The sequence below is a fragment of the Vidua macroura genome, chromosome 31 (assembly GCF_024509145.1).
Source record: "Vidua macroura isolate BioBank_ID:100142 chromosome 31, ASM2450914v1, whole genome shotgun sequence".
In the NCBI taxonomy this organism is placed as follows: Eukaryota; Metazoa; Chordata; class Aves; order Passeriformes; family Viduidae; genus Vidua; species Vidua macroura.
The window spans coordinates 1,802,071-1,821,432 of NC_071601.1; the positions used below are offsets into that span (position 1 = coordinate 1,802,071).

The 19,362-nt window shown below is 50.6% G+C and overlaps 1 protein-coding gene across 4 annotated transcripts in view; it reads right to left on the bottom strand.

Moving 5' to 3' along the window:
* The window catches only part of EXTL3 (exostosin like glycosyltransferase 3), a 131,161-nt gene that overhangs the window by 2,039 nt on the left and 109,760 nt on the right, over positions 1-19,362 (bottom strand). For all 4 annotated transcript variants that reach the window (XM_054001630.1, XM_054001631.1, XM_054001628.1 and 1 more), the window contains one exon: positions 2,617-2,744. In XM_054001630.1, the coding sequence (XP_053857605.1) occupies positions 2,617-2,744 (128 nt within the window). The remainder of the gene's footprint in view (positions 1-2,616; positions 2,745-19,362) is intronic.

The window sequence follows — 19,362 nt, forward strand, 5'->3', positions numbered from 1 at the left end:
TACATAAAGGAGTTTGGCAACTGCTTATCCAAGGAACGCCCAAAGGGCAAAAAAAGGAAAACGGTGTTAAATGTGCTCCTGTCCTAGAGCATTTATGCACAGGGAAAGTGCTCCTAATCCATAAATTAGGGATTTTGTAGCTCATAAGGACTGTTCTGGAGGTCTTAAAGAAAACTAAAGCCAGAGCAGCCCAGGCTCAGGCTGGGAAGAGCCCAACATCTCCTGGCCTCTTCCCCAAATCGCTGGGACTTTCCATCTCCCAGCAGCTCAGTAAAGCCAAGATAACATCAACCTCCCTTAAGGAAAGCTTCAAGGCCAGGCTGGACAGGGCTTGGAGCACCCTGGGATAGTGGAAGGTGTCCCTGCCCATGGCAGGGGTGGGACTGGATGAGCTTTGAGATCCCTTCCCACCCAAACCAATCCAGGACTCTGGAAATTCCATAATTCTGTGAAAAACTGCTGAGATGCTGAAGGTGTCTCCCGAGGGAAGACCTGGCTTGCCAAGGTGCTGGCTCCTCCCAAACTGCAGTTTCCTTGGCTCTGGCCCCACAGGAAAAGCCTCCAGAGCCCTGAGTGCCTCCCTCACCCTGACACGTGCTCACAGTCCAGCCTTGGGAATGAAATCCTGAATTTTGCATGTGGAGCGTGCGATTGCTTAATGTTCTGCTCTCATCTGCAGCTCACGCCTCCTCCAGAGAAATCCCCCAGGAGAGCTGCAACACTGGCAGCAATAATTAAGGAAAAAGTCAGTGCCTGATGCCCAAGCTGGGAAACAAATCCAGTTTCCACAGGCAGGGGATGCTGGCTTCCTTCGGATCGTTCAGTCCCCCCTCCCTGCTGCTCAGTGCCCCAGCTGTGACTCCAGACTGCATGAGAGAACTCCCAGTGGACACAGCAGGGTGTTCCCTTCTTCCCAGGCACAAAACTGGGCAGTAAGTGCCATTTTGGGGTTTTTTCCCCTCATTTGGATGTGAGTTTCTCCTACAAGCCCTGTTCTGGGAGAGCTACAGGAGGAGAGCAGACCGAGGTTCCCTGAGCTTTCCTTACACTCCCAGAGCACAGTCGTGTTTGCTGTTCAGTCCTCCACTCCAATTAATGAAACTCCAAGATAATCCCGAGGAATCAACACCACCAGCAGCTTCCCTGGCTCTGTCCTCCCCCCAGCACTTTTTCCTGTCAATCCAGGGTGATTGTTTAGAAAAGCTGGAAGTCGAAACCATTTATTCCCTTTCACTTCTCCCACATTTTCGCTTTCCTACGAACGTGACACTTTTTCCTTCCCAGATCAGCCACAAAAATCAGGATTTCTCTGGAGAATCGTTCTGGGAGTGCTCAGAGAGCTGTCTCCAGCTCCCTCCTGAGTGGCAAACAGGCAAAAATGATGCTTTTGGCCCCAAAAATCAAAGCCTGGAGCAAAGTTTTGACAAAGCACAGTTGCTGTGGGCAGAGGTTCGCTCCAGTGCCAAGACTCCAGCAGCTCCTGGGAATGTGTTAACACAGGGAGGCTTTGTGGGAACATGGTGTCTGTAAGCAGGGATATGAGTGAGTTTAACACAAGTCACTTACGACCTTCATTTGATGCTCTCCAGGGCTAATCAGCAAAACAGAGACCAAAAAGGAGGAGAAAACAGCCCAGTTCAGATAAAGAGCCTGCAATGGGGCAGGGAAGGGAAGCCAGGAATCCTGACGCCTCCTCCTGCACTTTAGTCCCCCTCACACCTCATTTCTCATCTCTCTGGAGGAGCCTGGTGGGCTTTCAGGCATTTTGTGCCTTTTAATCCCCCTCCCAAGCAGGTTTTGGTCCCCAACTCCCACCCCCAGGCAGCTGCTGGGTGTTCTCTGACTGGGAATGGCAGCCCCTGCTCCTTGTGCCACCCTCACTCCCAGCAGTTCCTGGCAGGGAGGGAGGTTTGGCTGCAGGAGCTGCAGGAGCAGCTGGCACAAACCACCCCCAGCAGGAGCCCCCTCATTGCTGTGATCAGGAAGCTTTTGCCAGGGAAAAGTTGAGGGAAAGCTGGATCCTGGAGCAGAACAGAGGTGGGAGTGAGAGCAGCAGCACCTGCCTTTGCTGGGGGACATCTGCATTTGCTGGGGGACATCTGTCTTTGCTGGGGGACATCTGCATTTGCTGGGGGACATCTGCCTTTGCTGGGAGACACCTGCATTTTCTGGGGGACATCTGTCTTTGCTGGGGGACACCTGCCTTGGCCTGCTCTGCCCAAAGAACCGTCACACCCCAGAGTCACACGGAGCAGAGGGTGGCAGCCACCACCAGCACATGAGCATCATCCCAGCCTTGCCTCTGGCTCATGGATGGAGTGAAACAGCCTCTTGGATTTGTTTTCCAGGCTCTGTCCACCCTAGGAAGCCACAGGCCTTAAAACCATTCCGGGGCCATTATCAGCCCAGCAAAAGCTGAAGAGCTGGGTTAAGAAGTGTGGAAAACGGGTTTTCCTGGGCAAGCTGGGATCGGGTTCCTCACCCCATTCATGTGTGTTTCTCCAAAAAACAGAGCTGGGAAGCCACGGGAAGGGATGTGCCAGCCCTGACTGTGGCCCTGCTGCTGCCTGAGCAGCTCCGGGCCGTGGGGAGGAGCAGTTTGTGGGGAGGGCTCACCGGAAGCCGAACATGATCTCGTCGTGGCGCAGGTGGGCGTCGTCGTCGATGGACAGGATGGCCTCGGTCTCGATCTCGTCCCAGGGCAGGAAGCGGTTGTTCAGGCTGTTCTTCTCCGTGCGCACCACCTGCGGGGGGCAGTGACATTCATGGCGCTGCAGGGCCCAGGGTGGGGCTTTTGGGGCTGGGGCTGTGCCAGCTGCGGTGCCCCGTCCTCTGAAGCCACAAAGCGTTGGTTCGCTCCAGCAGCAGCTCCAGCAATTCCCCCCACCCCAGCCACACAGCTGTAAAATCCTTCTGAATTTCTCCCTCTTCCAAGAAACATGGAATGGAATCATGGGGCTGGAAGGAACACACCAGGATCACCCAATCCAGCTCCTGGCCCTGCACAGACACCCCAACAATCCCACGCTGTGCATCCCTCAGAGCATTGTCCAAATGCTCCTGGCAGCCTTGGGAATGTCACCGTTCCCTGGGGAGCTGTTCTAGTGCCTGATACCCTCTAGGGAAGAACCTTTTCCTGATATCCAGCCTAACCCTCCCCTGGCACAGTTCACATCGTTCCTGACAGCCCCATCCACCCTGGATCCTTTCCCCTGCTCTTACACTTTCAGCCTCCCCTGGCTGATCCAAAGGCACTCCGTCCATCCCACATTTCCCAGCCCATTCAATCCCTCCAGTCCTTTCCCTGCCTCTGCTCTGAACAATCTCCATTTAAAAATTAAGCCCAGCCTGGTGAAAAGACCAAAGCATCACGGCAAGAGAACTCCATTAAATAAGATTACATTTGATCCCACAAAAAAGCCCACGCTGAAACCATTAAGAGTGGAAATATTTGTATCGGGATCTGCGTGACAGCTGGGATGATTAAATTCCCATGGAAAGCCACTCTTGGAGCTTTCATCTGCCGATAGCTCCGGGGGGATGGAATATTCTGCAGGAACATGTTGCATACTGCACTGAAGAGCCATCAAAAGCACCAACAAATTACTGCAAGTGAGCAAACTGGGCAGCTCTGGGCTATGGAAAAGCAGGGCCAGAGCTGAGCCAGCAGCATTCCCACCCTGGGAGCTCTGTGGTTTCATCAGGACATGGAAAAAGCAGGGACAGTGTTGGCACAGGAATTCCTGATTCTGCTCCTTCCCAAGGTGGAGAAGCATCACGAAACTCAGCTCAGTGTTTGGCTTGGCTGAAGGGTTATCCAGAGCCAGCAGATGCTCCCAGGGGTTTCTTCTCTGCCTGGGAACTGCTGGAAAAGAGGATGCAGGAACCAGGGTGGGAATGGGGTGAGGAGGGAAGCAGGAGGAGGCAACTCCACCCTCCGTGTTCAGCTCTGGGGTCCTCGGCACAGGAAGGACATGGATCTGCTGGAGTGAGTCCAACCTGGAGAAGAGAATCCAGGGAGACCTCAGAGTCTTTCCAGTGCCTAAAGGGGCTCCAGGAGAGCTGGAGAGGGACTTGGGACAAGGGATGGAGACGCAGCACACATGGAATGGCTTCCCAGTGCCAGAGGGCAGGGATGGATGGGATATTGGGAAGGAATTCTTGGCTGTGAGGGTGGGGAGGCCCTGGAATAGAATTCACAGAGAAGCTGTGGCTGCCCCTGGATCCCTGGAAGGGTCCAAGGCCAGGTTGGAGCAGCCTGGGATCGTGGGAGGTGTCCCTGCCCATGGCAGGGGTGGGACTGGATGGGCTTTAAGGCTCTTTCCCACCCAAACCATTCTGGAATCCACGTGAACCTCCTGTGTGCTCCAGGGCAGTGGAGCTGTCACTGGGAGAGCTCTGCCAGGAGAGTCTCCTGTCCCCACCTGCAGCCAGCCAGAGTGGGAGAATCCACCTTTCCTCTCAAACATCAACGCTGCTCCTTGGGAATCGTCTCCCTTCAGCTCCCACCCCCTGCCCTGGTGGGTCTCACCCCCCAGAAGAGCCCAGAGGTGCCATCAGCAACCCTCTCTCTGTCCTTTTTCAGACTCTGAGGTCTCAATCTCTCCCCCAGTGCTGCTTTTCCTGCCCTTCCATCATCTTAATGACCAATTTTGCCACAACTTTGTTCCTGCACGGTCTCGAGCCAAGAGCTCTGTCAAAACCCAAGGAAAGATGTTCCCTCAGCAAAGCTGAACGGCTCAGGCAGCACGGGGAGTCAGCAGTTCTCCTTCCCAAGGAGATTCCAACAGTGAGGAGGACACGAAACCAGCCAGGGAACAACAAGAGAGACCCCAGCCCATCACCAAACCTCACCTCCCCTCAAAGCAAGGGCTCCAAACACTGAGCAGAGCACCAGTGGTGGGTCCTGCACCAAATTCCAACTCCTGCAGACTCAAACCCACCCCAGGCTCTGCCCTGCTCACCCTATTTTGGTTATTTTTGACTTTTGTTCGGGACTAATTCTCTTTAAAACACTTTGCCATCAGCTAAATGGCCCAGAGCTCAAAACCATAAACCTCCTGAGCAGTTTGCAAAGTTTGGAGACACCTAAAATGCCTCCAAGCACCCAACAGACCACATCAGAAGCTTCTTCTCCTTCTAGAAAATCAGTTCCAGGTGACTCAGTTCCACAACGTGGGATTTGTTTGACTCAAGGAGCACAAAACCCACCCAATCCATGGCATCCATTTCCTCCCAGCATTTTATTGTTCACAGACACGCTGGACAAATGGATCTTAAAAAAAACCTGAGAGAAAAATAAACCAGAGCATAAATCCAGAGTCTGCCCAGCAATAATGTCCTTTTACCAATACTTTAAAATATGTTTTTATACATAAACACAAAAAAACACAGCAAAATCAATACCTTCTACCAATCTCCTTGCTAGTGAGGCTTCATGCTTAAGCTTTAAATTAAGTGTCACATATAATTTGATGGTGAAAACATGAGGAATGCCCGTGCCCTTGGAGAAGTTTTGACAGCTCACCGTAGCGAGCTGGATTGATTCCTGGGCAAAGAGCAAACTCTGCAAGAAACCGGGCGCCTCATTGCTCACGTCAGGTCTCTGTGAGGGGAAAAAGCCTGAAGGATGCCCTTAGGAGAGCTGGATAATTTGGGGAGACAGTGAATGAGCTCTCAGGAAAAGGATCCGCTTCCATCTTTGCCAAAGCTGAGGGATTCTACCCAAATGAGCTGGGGGAAGAGAGCAGGGTGGGGTGGGGACACCACGAGCTCCCTTTGCTCCGCTGAAGAACAGGCAGGACTCGGATCCTCTCCATGCAGAAAGGGATAATTCATCTCCTGGATCAGGGGTTATTGGTTTTCCCAGCTTTTTCAAGGCAACTGAGAGGTGTTTTAAAAGAATTTTATTCCATTTTCAGTCTCCATGAAGGGTGAAACATAAGAGATGTAAAACTCAACGTCATTCCATCAGAAGCCACCCTATTTTCCTGGTTACAATACCTTAGAGATATTTCCCAGCCTATTAGCTTTTGCCACACAATGCTGCTGTTATTTCTAACACCAATCACCTGTATTTTTACCCCACGTGGTCCTGCTACAATGCATCTTTCACAGTTCTAATTCTCTAAAATGTCTGGTCTTTTTGCACGGCCATATTTTGAGACTTGTTCCTAGTTCAGTCTCTCTCTCAACAATTTCATCTCTATTCCATGGCCTTCCTAAGTCAGCACACCTTATCTCAGAGTTTGCATACAGATGTACAAGACTGTGTGAGCATCCTGCCAGGTTTTGAGAATCCTTTACCAATCCATTGCTCACAGTGGGTGACCAGTCTGAGCAGCCCAGGCTTGGAACTTGGCTCCAGAGGTTGCCAGCACCATCAGGGACTGCCACATCTGGGAGGTGATGATCTTCATCCACCCACATCCTCATTCCCAGCTGGGCAGGTCGCTCCTTTCTCTCTGCAGAAGCACACAGGAAGCCAAGGCTTCTCCAGCTCTCCCACATGCACATGTGGGGAAGAAATCAATTAAAAATCAACCAATCTAGGCTTAATAGAGGTCAGCAAAGGCTCTGGTGGAGGACTTTGGGAGGTGGCAAACTCTAGGAAAAGGGAACAATGAGTTCCAGGTATCCCTGAAGCCACCCTGTCACATACATTTATTTTCAACTCCTAATTTGGCCATATCCAGACATGTTTTAAGAAAGTTGCCCGGATTGACACTTGAGACCCACAGGCTGAGATCCACCAGAGTCCCTTCCCTCTACACATCAGGCACAAGTGCTGGGATTATTTACGAGACTCGCTGGAAGGAGGGAAGGGTGTGCAGATCCATCAACAGAATAAATCACATCCTTTATTACCATGGCTGGCTCCATTCCCGCTCCCTCTGCAGCCAAGGTGTGAGATCAGACTGGCACTTGCTGCTCTGCAAATGCAATCAGAGATGGGCACGAGGAAGACAACAACTCTGCCTGGTCCCACCAAACAGCATCCTCCTGGAAGCTGGGTCTTTTTTTGGAAGAGAAGCTGTCAGAACGAGTTTGCACTGAGCCAAGCAACGAGTGTGGGGTGTCAGACAAGGACACGGCCTCAGGCTGGGTAAAGAGGTGGAATTTCCTCATGGAAAGGGCTGTCAGGCGTTGGAAGGGGCTGCTCAGGGAGGTTTGGAGTCCCCATCCCTGGAGGTGTCCCAGGAAGGGCTGGATGTGGCACTCAGAGCTCTGGGCTGGTGACAAGGTGGGGGTCAGGCACAGCTTGGACTCGACAGCCCTGAAGGACTTTTCCAGCCTGAATGATTCTGTGGTTCTGTCAACACCCTGGCTACAGCAGGAATTCTGGCACTGGGTAAGGCTGCATATGGAAACTACACAGCTGAGGTTCCCTTTGCTAAAGAGGACTTTGATCCTGAGGTCTCTGAGCTCTGTCTCATTTCATGGAAGGAGAGAAGAGGCCGATCCCGGGCACGCTGGCTCCACGACAAGCAGCCAAGCTCTCTGCTAGGACAGGTGCCAAGGAGAAGCCAAAGGAGCTGCTGTCATCACCAGAGATGCCACCCAAAATCTCTGCAGCCCATTCCCAGTGAGATGACACTGGAGTAAATCCCGCCAGCCTGAGCACATTTTAAACTCGATTTTCTCAGTGTTTTATCACTACCTGTTCTGGGCAAGCTGAGCTGCTCCACAAAAGCTGGCAGGATCACCGTGGCTCTCAGCCCAGACCTCAAATCTGCTTGGCTGCCTCTACCAAGGACAACCATGGTGGTGCTTATTGAAGATTTCCAAGTGCAACCTCACACCCAGCAGCGCTGGTGTCCTGCCCTGCCCACGCAGAACCTTTTCCCTCCTGCCAACCTCAACTCCCACCATGAGAAAACCCTCAGAGGACAGAAATTCATCCAGCTCCTACTGGCCAGCATCCTGCTTTCCAAAGCCAAAAGCACAGATCCAGGCCTTTGGCTCAGCCAGGAGTTCTTCATTTCATGAGAAATAAAATAATCTGGCCTCACTCGATACAACGCAGGGCTCCTCCCGGCACACTGCCAGAGCTGCATGGCCAGGGAGGGGATGGGATGCCAGCATGGCATTTCCACCAGAGCCAAGCCCCTGGGATGATGCTTTTCCTCCCCAAAACCAGGCTCTTTTTCCCAACACAGACCCAAAAACTCGAGGAAATGAGTCTGGCACAAGAAGGGGCTCCAGGGCATTTGTGGCAGCTCTGGATGAGCTGCAAATCCAGCAGGAATTGCTGCCCTGCACTTTGACACTGTGTGAGCAGGGTGTCAAAGCCCCTTCCAGACACGCTGCCAGGTCTGGGCAGGCTGGCATTTTGTAGAAATAAATAGATGTTCTTTTGTGTTTGTGATGATGAATTTTTTAAAAACTTGGGATGCAGAGGCGAAATCGCACATGCACAAAAGGCAGCTCTGAGGTGTTTGTTAGGACAGTGATATTTGGGTGTTACCTTGGGGTTAACACACCCAGATCCTGATAAATCAATACTGGGAATGGCTGGGACCTCAGCTCCTAAAGGAACCCCGTTATCACATCCTGAGGGAGATGCCTGGATCTTCCTGCATCCAGGCAAAGCCACAGGGGATGTGTGTGACTGGTCCCTCCCCACCAACCACCCTCACCATTCCCAGCTGGCTCCCAGCTTTGTTCCAGGACTGGATGAGTCCCAGGACGTGCTTGGATGGAGCTGTGGTCGCCAAGGGGGACATCAGTCCTCACCCATCCCATAGAAATCCTCTGGAATCTGCTCCCTTTTTGACATGATGGCACCAAAAAAATCCATTTATCTGAGCATCCACCCCAAACCTGACACTCTGAGCAGGATGTTTCCCCAGTCCTGCATTGCCTGAGGAGCTGTCCCTGGTTTTTACACTGGTTTCCCCTGGCAATTCTTCACCTTCTTGTTTTCCCTTTAATCCTGCCTTGTAAAGATGGATCGGGAAGTTGCTGCTGTCCCCTTTCTCGTGTATTAATTATTCCCTGCTCCTTCCTCTTCACCTTGAAACAGCCACAGCCCCTCCTTTATGCCCTGAACCTCCAGCTTTGCCACCTCCAACTTAAAGCATTTTCAAACTCTGAATTAGAAGGATTTATAGACTATTTTAAGACTCATCTCCAGAGGTATGAGAAGGGTATTTAGCTCCAAAGCCATCCAAAGGCAGCGCACGCTGAATGTAAATTGGCAAAACAGATGCATTTTAAAAATACGTGTAATTAAATAATGCAACATAAAACTCAGCATAAATTATCCCCTGCTGAGAACAAAACCACACAGGAAGCTGCCATGGAAAGGCTTTTTTTATGATGCTGTGTCCATGCACAGAAAATGTGCAAACATTTTCATTGCACAGAAAATGTGCAAACTTGGTCTCCCTTTAAACTCCTCAGCTGAGATCAGTGGGTCTGAGAGGAGAAAACAGCTTGAGATACAAATAAAACTGATTATTTATTCATTTTCATACAGGAGCAGCTGTCGCATCTTCCCAGAGAAACGAAAGGAGAAGGATGCTCGTTTTAACATTAAAGGGATGCAGATACTGATTTTTATTCTCTGTGTGTTGCTGTTAGTGGCTGTGCAATTAGAGATGCACATGGAGCTGGTTGTCCAATTAGATTTATTTTACAATTAATTGTAATTATCTGGCTCAAAGAAGGTCCCTGGGATAACACGCTGTCATGTTCCAATACTTCCACTGCTGCAGCTCATTCCCTTCTCAACTTCCTGAAATTCCTCTGTGTGCTTTTCATGAAAGCTCACAGGGAAAAACTGCGGAGTGCAAAGCTCATGATCCAACTTCCACTGGCAGGTCTGGGACCACGAGCCAGATTTACGAGCTGCTGTTTGCTGTGAAGCCAAAAAAAAGTCATTTCAAGATGAAAGAGCTCGCTCTTTTGAGAGTTTTGATACTGATAACCCAAATTTTTAGTTTGGTGGGGTTTTTTTTGCAGTGGAATGGGCAATTCCCAAAGGTGTGATCATGGAATCACAGAATCGTTAAGGCTGGAGAGATCAGAGGTGATCAAATCCAACCATTAAGCCATGATCCACACCCAGCACATCCATGTTATAAAACCACCTCCAGGGATGGGGACTCCAGCCCTGCCCTGGGCAGTTCCAGTGCCTGACCACCCTTTCCAAGGACAATCCCTCCTGATGTCCAACCTAATCCTCCCCTGGCACAGCTTGAGGCTGTTCCCTCTCCTCCTGTCCCTGTTCCCTGGGAGCAGAGCCTGACCCCCCTGGCTGTCCCCTCCTGTCAGGGAGTTGTGCAGAGCCACAAGGTCCCCCCTGAGCCTCCTTTTCTCCAGGCTGAGCCCCTTTCCCAGCTCCCTCAGCCCCTCCTGGTGCTCCAGCCCCTTCCCCAGCTCCATTCCCTTCCCTGGACAAGCTCCAGCCCCTCAAGGTCTCTCTTGCCTCAAGGAGCCCCAAACTGAACCTGGCACTGGAGGTGCCCCAGCAGTGCCCAGCACGTGCCACGTGTGATGTCCTGACAGATGCCACTGCTCTTTGCTGATGCTCTCTCAAGCTGCAGCTGGATGAACCTGGCTGGTTTCACCTGGCAAATCCTGCCTTGGTATTCAAGGCCTGAAAATTCCACTGGAATTCTGCCCAGCCTAGAAACAGTCCCAGATGCCAGAGAGGAAACACCCCAGGGTGACAGTGGACAGCAGCAGGAGTGTCCCCAGCAAAGATTCAGCACAGGCAGGACATCTGTACACTGTTATTTGTCAACTCTGAACTTCATCCCCTGTGCCTCTTCTTCCTCTCCAAATACCCCCTGGCTGCTTTAGTGGCAATTTTAACAGCAAAAACGTTGTTCTGATGAAATGGGGACACCTTCCCCACATTGCCTGTACCAAACCCACTTTGCTAATACTAGATAAAACACAGAGATGCCATTTGGGACCACTGTTGAGAAAGAGAACACAGAAAAGAGACAGAAAGAGGGCAGGCAGCAGCTTCTAACTCCATCCAAAAGGTGGGGTGTTACTGCCTGGAGCTCAGGGATGAGGGATTCAAACCACTTGTGGGTAGCAAAAACTTCCCAGCTTTGGTAAAAACCAACAGCTCAGGAATGGATGTGTGCAGCCAGTGAGCCTGGGAACAGATCCCACCCTCCTGCTTCAGATTTGACCCAACCCAGACCCCTGGGATTCAGCAGGAGTTTGGCTGAGCCAGCTGCAGATCCCTGGAGCAGAGAGAGCCTGAGGAGCACATCAGCTTGGAGTGACCACGGCTCTGAACTGGCTCCCATCTCCTGGCTCTGTTTTGGGAATCACAGGGAAGTTGCCACTGCAGCAGGCAGGGCAGAGCTACACAAGGAACTGACTGGGAAAGCCTGGCCTTATTTTGGCAAAAATATTCTTTTCCCCTGCCTGCCTCACTGTCCCAGAGGAGCACTCAGAGCTGTGACAGGCCAGGTACGAGCTCCTTGTTATCCTGGGAAGAGTCAAAGGAGAGCCTGGAACAGCCACTCAAGAGCCCAAGAACCACTCACAGGCCGCAACTCCCCAGCCAGATTTCAATAAACAAGCAAAACCCCAAAAATTCTAAAGTATGAAAGCCCAGATCTCCCTCAGCCCATCACCAGCTGATTCCTGCACTTCTGATTTCCCTGGAAAAGGCACATTGCCAGTCCCCTGGTCCGTGCTGAGAGTTGTGGCAGTAAACAGACTGGGAGCTCAGGGGTGGATCTGAGAGGGGCTGTCACATCTCATCTGTGAGACAGGAGATGGAAAAGTCAGGAGGGGGATCAGGAGCACCCCTGAGGTCTCCTCCCCTTGCCAAGCCATCAGAGCCAGGTCATGGCATGGAAGGAAACCCAGCAACTTCCATCCTGGAGACACAGAAATGCAAAGCAGGGAGGCAGAGAAGAGCAGAGTGCTGGAAATCCAAGGGCTGTGATCCCAGGGGATTATTGGAAATACCTCCTTTCTGCTCACTAAGGGAGGCAGAGCTTATCTTTCCACACTTTGCTCTTTGGCTGACAGCCCGGCTGCTTTAATTACCAGAGGCTTTCATCAGTGCAAATCCTCTGTATTGTTGTGCAATTACTTCTTCAGCAGGTTCCTCCTCAGGATCTGTCAGACAGGATTTCCACCACAGCAGGAAAACAAAACACCTGACAGAGCAGGTGCCATTATTTGTAAATTTGTTCACATTGGTGCATCTCATTCTTTGGAATACATCACACCCAGGGATGCTCCGAGATGTTTCCAGCATTTAAAAGCTGCTCTGACCCATCCCACAAGAGCTTCAGTGCAAACATCTGCATCTGAGGGCATCCAAATGAACATCACAGCCCAACAAAGGGAGGAGGGAATTGGAGTCAGACTATAACTCACTGAGCAGCTACTAAAAAACCTGGAATATAAACTCTGATACAAGCAGAGCCAAGAAGCCATCAAGTTTGCAGGCAGGTTATTGTTTTGATGGGAAGAGGACAGTGGATTTATTAATGTTTGTGTGGCTGGGAGCAGCAACCATAAAGCACTCAGGCACATAAAGTCACTTTTGGCTTCCAGGTTGATTCCAGACCGGAAGCCTTCTGGGGACTTCTGAGATGAGAAGGCTGAGATCTCACTGAGGAAACTCTGGGTGAAATGAAGACAACTTGCTGCCAGCATGCCTGCCCTCAAATCCATCGTGGAGGGATGAGAGCTCCTTTATGGAATGTCAGCAGCACTGTCCCAGTACCCACATCACGATCCCCACATTGGCATTTTATCCCTCGTTGTTCCTGTTGTTCCAGGAGCATAACTCATTGAGAACTGCAATTTCCATCAGCTCCAACAGCAGAGGACAGGGTTGGGATGTCCTCCTGAATGTGGCCAAATAAAGGGAGAGGCATCTTCCCCAAACACACAATTTCCCCTCCAGGTGGCAGAGCACAAGGTCTAGACAGGTTTCTACAGAATTTCCCTTTGCTTGTAGCCTTCAATTTCTGGATCCTAATTGCTGGAATCCTTGGCTAAATCCTGCTTTACCTGCTCCATGTCTCACACCATCATTCTTCTACCCAGAGGAGCAGAGAACTCAAGCCATGGCCAATGTCATGTCCTTCAAAGCTTGATTTGTCCCAAGGCTTTTAATACTTGCTTCAACAAAATCCAGGAGGAAAGAATGCTTCCATCAAGAGGCAGTTAATAATTACTGCCAAACACATGGTTGGGATGAATCCAGACCCCCAGAACCACCTCCCACAAGCCAGTATGGGTTGGGAATTAAGGACCAGCATGTGTTAGAAATTATGGAGATCACATAAATGAGTCACAATTCAAAGCAATTCCTTTTATAAATTTCCAATAAAATCAACCTAATTACTACCAGTGGTTTGAAACCAATTTGTGTTGTCACCTGCATTCAGAGCAAGAGGAAAATGAGCCCTGTTGGAAAGAATTATCCAGTTTATGGCTGTCCTGAAGCTTTTATTATTCCTTCTCAGCTCTCTCCTGTCACAGTCCAAGATGGGGCTGTCCCCTGTCACAGAGATAAGCCAGGCTCCCAAGAGCCAGGCTCTGGGCAGCTCAGAGATCAAAGCCATAAAAGGCTGGAAATGGAACTTCCCTGCCCCAAATGCTTTCAATGTCGAGAACAAAACCCATTTCTCTTCCCCCCACGAAGCTCAAACCCCTCAGAGTTCAGTTCAAATGAGCATTCAGGAAGCTGAAGACTTTGCTGAACTATTTGGATCTGAAGGTGTTATCTGGGAAGACAGAAGCTTCAGATTTCCCATCTTTCTGCTGTTAGAAAATCTGGGAATAGGTGAAAACAGCATTTCTGTGAACTTATAAGGAGACATGTAAGTGGATGTTTCATTGACCAGGTGTGGCTTTCTCTGTGCCTCAGTTTCCCTCTAGTGCCCTTAGCTCCTTGCTGATGGTCCTTTGGCCAATTTCAGGAGAAGGAAAAAAATCCTCTTTTTTTTTTTTTTTACAAGACTAACACAGATTTTCATTAATTAACTAAAGGCTTGTGTCTGATTTACTCATAGGCTCTAAGATGATATCCCTTCACTGTCATCAGGAGAAAAAGCTCCATCCTTTCTGGGTGCTTGCAGTGAAACAACTGATTCCAGGGATTCTGGAGACAGGACGAGGGGAAAACAAACTGCAGCCCTTGGTTCTGAATACAGCTACTCCATCACCTGTTCCCAGTGGCTTTTCACAGGAGATGAACCTTCTCCAGAAGTCCAGGAAAAGCCAGGTGCTGCTTTTTGGAGAGGAGAGTGTTCTGTATGCCCAGCAGGGCAGGGAGACCCGTCAGGCTTTATCACCAATCACATTTTGATTTCATGAAAATGGGGAAAAAAAGCATTCATGGGCTTGATAGGAGAGCAGCATCTGCTTCCTCACCAGACACAGGTGAGAGAAAGGGAAGAGCCTGTGGGGAAAAGGGGTAGGAGAGTGTCTAGGGGGTGGCTGCTGCTGCCAGCCCGCCCCAAACCTTGGGAGTAAATCATCCCCTTCTCCTTGAGAGCTGCAATGCCTTTGCTGATCGATCCACAGAGCTTGGGGAGGCAGCTGGGAGCTACATCAGACAGGCAGCAACAAGCAGTGATTAAAACCTCTCTCCTGCTTCTCATCTCTTTCCCTAACCTCATATCCAAGAGGCACCTTCCTCTTTGTAACCTCCTCATGTCCCTCACAGCTGCCTCTTTGATGTCCCAATGCCCCACGAGGTCCCTCCTGTTCCAGCAAACACAGATTTTCTTTTTTTCCTCTCTATTTAATACCCAAATTCCTGACCTCGGCCAGTCCTGCTCCTGTGCCAGGGGATCCATCCGTGTCCTGTGGCACAACATCAACTTATGGCCACTCTGGGAGGCAAGGCTGTCTTCACAAATAAGGCAGCCTGTGCAGAATGCACAATCAAATGGCTTTGCACAGCAGAACTGCTCCACCAGGACAGATAAAAGCCTGGGAAGAAAGGAAATGCAGATATCCAGGCTCTGGGACTTTATGGGAAGTGGATGTCAACATGCAGTTCCATCATAACAAAGTCACAGAGGATGAAAAGTAGGTGAAAACAAAAGGAAAAAAAGAGAGAAAATGCACCCACACACTCCATTTGCCCCACGCTTGTCCCAGTGCATGGAATAATTTGGGGACATTTGGTATGCTGTTGGTATTTAAACAGGTCACAATACAAACCCTAAAAGCAGCAGGAATGCAGCCCTGGAAAATCAAAGTGGGTTTTGCAGCTGCACTGCCCCTGGTGCCACGTCCTGTCGTGCTGCTTTTGTCCCCCAGCGGTTGTGACAGAGCTGCTCCAAACAGGGAGCGTTTGAGATGCACAGGCAGCTTTTGTGGTGATGTTTAATGGCTTCAGCACAGGGACTGGCCCCTGTGACACCTTCACATGTGACAAAACCCAGCCTATTATGTCCCCAGCAGCATGCAAGGACACTTCCCTCCCTTGACTCTCCTTTCCAATGCCCCAGCCACGCTTCCTTCTGGTCACCGACCCCTTTAGCTGCATCCTGAGCCAAGGGGATTCAGAGAGCTGGGGCTACAGGAAGGTTTTATCTGTGGAAAAGCCATCACAAAGCAGCACATGGGAGAATGAAGGGCTGGGTCTAGGCAGGGGCAGAGAGGACTGTGAGGGTGCTGGAGTTAATATGCCAAGTGCACATTCCCAGGAGTCGGCACTGCTTGTTCCATTATCATCCCGCAGTCACGCATCGCTGCACCTTTGCTCGGGCCCCGCAGTGACAAGCATCTGGATTTTAGGATCCCCAGGTAAACTAAGCAGCAAATTTGTTCCTTCCTCTGCTGCTACACAACAGAAAAAACACATATGGAGATGGCAAAACTCACAGGGATTTCAGAACTCAGCTGCCGCCCCGGCAGCACCGGCTCTGCAGGCAGCAGGTGGTGCTGCAAACCTGAAAGCAGAACCCAGGCACTCCTGTGGAACATCTCCCTGCTTTCTGAAACTGTTCTCATGGAGAAACGGAGCCCACAAACCTGGGATACACTGCTGGTAACGCTGGTGCACTGAATATGGACTGTTCAAGCCAGGGATGGGGCAAGTCTCCTGTGGGAAGTGACGCAGTGCTAAGAAACAGGGATTTTCTCAGCTGATTTTGTGTGAATTGCTCCTTCTGGAAGTAAACCTGGAGGTCCCCATTCCCATATGCAATCCAGGACCTCAAAGCAAAGTTGGGTTTTTCCTGACTTGGAACACAAGAGCTGTGAGTCAAAGTAAAGCAGGGAAAAGCAGGATAAAGCTGGGACTCAGCAAAGAGTTTCTGCAGCTGAGTTGGCCCGGAAAAGCACAAGTCACATCACCAAGGAAGAGTTTGATAAATGCTGAATTACCAAGCTGAACCAGACCCTGAGCTGGCATTTAGACAAAGCTCCCAGGAAGGAAAAGGATCAACTGAAATGGTGGTGTTGATCAGCATGGAGGTTTTATTCTCTTTTTTAACTCCTGGTTAGCGTGATGATCTCACACACACCACTGCAGCTTATCTCGAGCTGCTGGTTAGTTTGGAAGGTTGGTGCTGCTCGTATCAGAAAACCGAGCTTGAGGATCCAGCTGCTTGCTGAAGGACAAGCAGAGAAGCTCATTCTGCTGCCATGGCCACCAGCCTGTCCAGGTTCTGTCCCCTTCCTCCTCCTCTTAGCCAGAAGCATCACCTACAGATCCTGCTGTGCTCCTTAAAATGGAGATATGAAAAACCCTTTGAGTCCTTCTGCTGGAAAGGATGTGCAAACCTCAGGCATCTGAGCTTCAGAGCCAGCTCAGCACAGCACATTCACACAGCCCAAAGAGAAGGGAAAGTCAGGACAGCATTCCCTGGCCAGCCTGCTCCTGATTAATAAATGCCATGTCAAGGGACCCGTGTGCAGCCAAACAGGTCTGCAGACCCCGCAGCGCTTCCGGATCAGCCGTTCTCCACAGATGATTCCTTTCTAAACAAGCAGCTAAATGGAATGAGCCCTCTCAGCCAGCCACCAGGCCAGCAGCGAAGGATGTTACACCACTGGAAGTGGCTGCAGGGATCAAAGGCAGCGACTTATTCTGGAATAAAGCTGGAGGAAGGGATTAGTCACTGCTGGCAGCCACGGGAGCTGGCACTGAACCCAGCCTAAGTGCTCAGAGATGCCTCCAGCACTCCCAGCCTACCTCAGCCCCAAGCAGGAGGAGAAATCAAACTGCTGCAGGGCTTTTCCAGCCACTGAGGGCCCTCACAAACCCAGCAGAGGGAGAGCAGCTGGAAGTTCTGGCTGTCACTTGTTAGAATGTGAGCAGAGGTTGTGAAAATATTGCTTTGGGCTAAATAAGGTTTAGCCCCAAATCACAGAGTCCCAGAACGGTTTGGGTGGGAAAGGACCTTAAAGCTCAGCCAGTCCCACCCCCTGCCATGGGCAGGGAACACCTTCCACTAGCCCAGGCTGCTCCAAACCCCCTCCAACCTGGCCTGGAACGTTCCCAGGGATGGGGCAGCCACAGCTTCTCTGGGCAATAAAGAAGTTCAGCAGTGGCTGTGATGTGGCTGCTGGAGCTGGAACTGTCACACTCCTGTCCTGGGGAGTTCTCCTAAGGCAGTGCTAGAGATACAAACACTTGGGGAAAAGTCATTTTTTGAGCTTGCACAAACAAGATTTCTCATTCACAGCCTCTGGGTTTTGCTGCAATACCAATTAACGTGAGATGGGAAGAGTTTTTACAGCTTTAAATGTGAGGGTTAAGTGCCTACATCTGTTCCAGGGGCAGCCCTGAGTGACTACAAACTACTTCACGTTACATTGGATTTCCACCTACTCACTTCAGGATGGGGACAGGGACAGAATATTTGATCAGACTCCTGTGCAGCTTAGGAATCTGACTGATGTTTTAGTAAATTATGCCATCTATATTTAAGTCAATGTTTTTTTAAAAAAATAAAATATATTCTGTAGCCCTGTTTATCTCGTTATCCATGAAAGATTCAAAGTTCCAATGCAGCTTTGAGCTTGGCTCTTGATTAATTCCCAGCCCACCAGGGAAAAGAAATCTGCCTGGGAGGACAAGCCCCAAATCACAGCCAAGCAGCACAGTTTGCAAACGACATTTCAAGGAACACGTCAATAAATAAGGTCAGCACATGGAGTAAGGAGAAGTCCAACTCTCCTTTGAGGAATTCTGCTAGCCCAGAGGCACACATCTCTTGCCACCAGCAGGCCCTGGTGGGGTTTAGGACTCTATTTTGCTTCCAAAGGCACTTTAATGTGCTACACACATTGCTTTGTCTCATTAGCTTGTAATTTATTTAAAATGACAAAATGGTTTGGGTTGGAAGGGACCTGAAAGATCATCCCATGCTAATCCCTGCCACGGGCAGGGACACCTTCCACCATCCCAGGTTGCCCCAAGCCCCATCCAACCTGGCCTTGGACACTTCCAGGGATCCAGGGGCAGCCACAGCTTCTCTGGGCACCCTGTGCCAGGGCCTCACCACCCTCACAGCCAGGAATTCCTTCCCAATATCCCATCTATCCCTGCCCTCTGACACTGGGAAGCCATTTCCTGGGTCCTGTCCCTCCATGCCTTGTCCCAAGTCCCTCTCCAGCTCTCCTGGAGCCCCTTTAGGCCCTGGAAGGGGCTCTGAGGTCTCCGTGGAGCCTTCTCTTCTCCAGGTGAGCACCCCCAGCTCTCCCAGCCTGGCTCCAGAGGGGCTCCAGCCCTTGGAGCATCTCTGTGGCCTCCTCTGGACTCACTGGAACAGGTCCACATCTTCCTGAGGCTGGGTTTTCTTCAATACCCTTCTGGCTTCAGGTGCTTTGATCCTGGATCACGCTGGCACACGTGTGCTGCTGCTGTGCTGCTCCTCAGCGTCAGGTGGTGCCTGGACCCACTTCAATCACAGCCCAAATCCACCTTCATCCCCTTCTCTTCTCCCCTCAAGTTCCCCCACCAAGCTCTGTGCTTTGGGACCTGAACATGGAGCAATTCCTTGCATCCCAAAGTTACTGAGAACATGTTTGTTACACAGAGATACAGCACCACTGGCAGATCTGAGAGAATTGGATATTCCCCATCAAAAGAGCTTTTTTCCCTCATAAGGAAAACAGAATCACAGCTCCTCACTTTCTTTTGACACTGGCACACACTGGATTGTGTCTCCTGCCAATGCCACGTCCCCACCTGCCTCTTCCCCTGGCCAGCACATCCCACACCTCAGCCAACAAGGCTCAGACAGAGCCTCACCTCTGCTCCCAATGTTCTTTTCACCCTTTTCCAGAGCAGAACTTAGAATTTCTCACTGTCTGATGAAGCCCAGGGAAGTTTTCCATCATTGCCACACCAAACCATCCTTGCAGATGAATGGCACAAGCTCCCAACAGGATTAAACA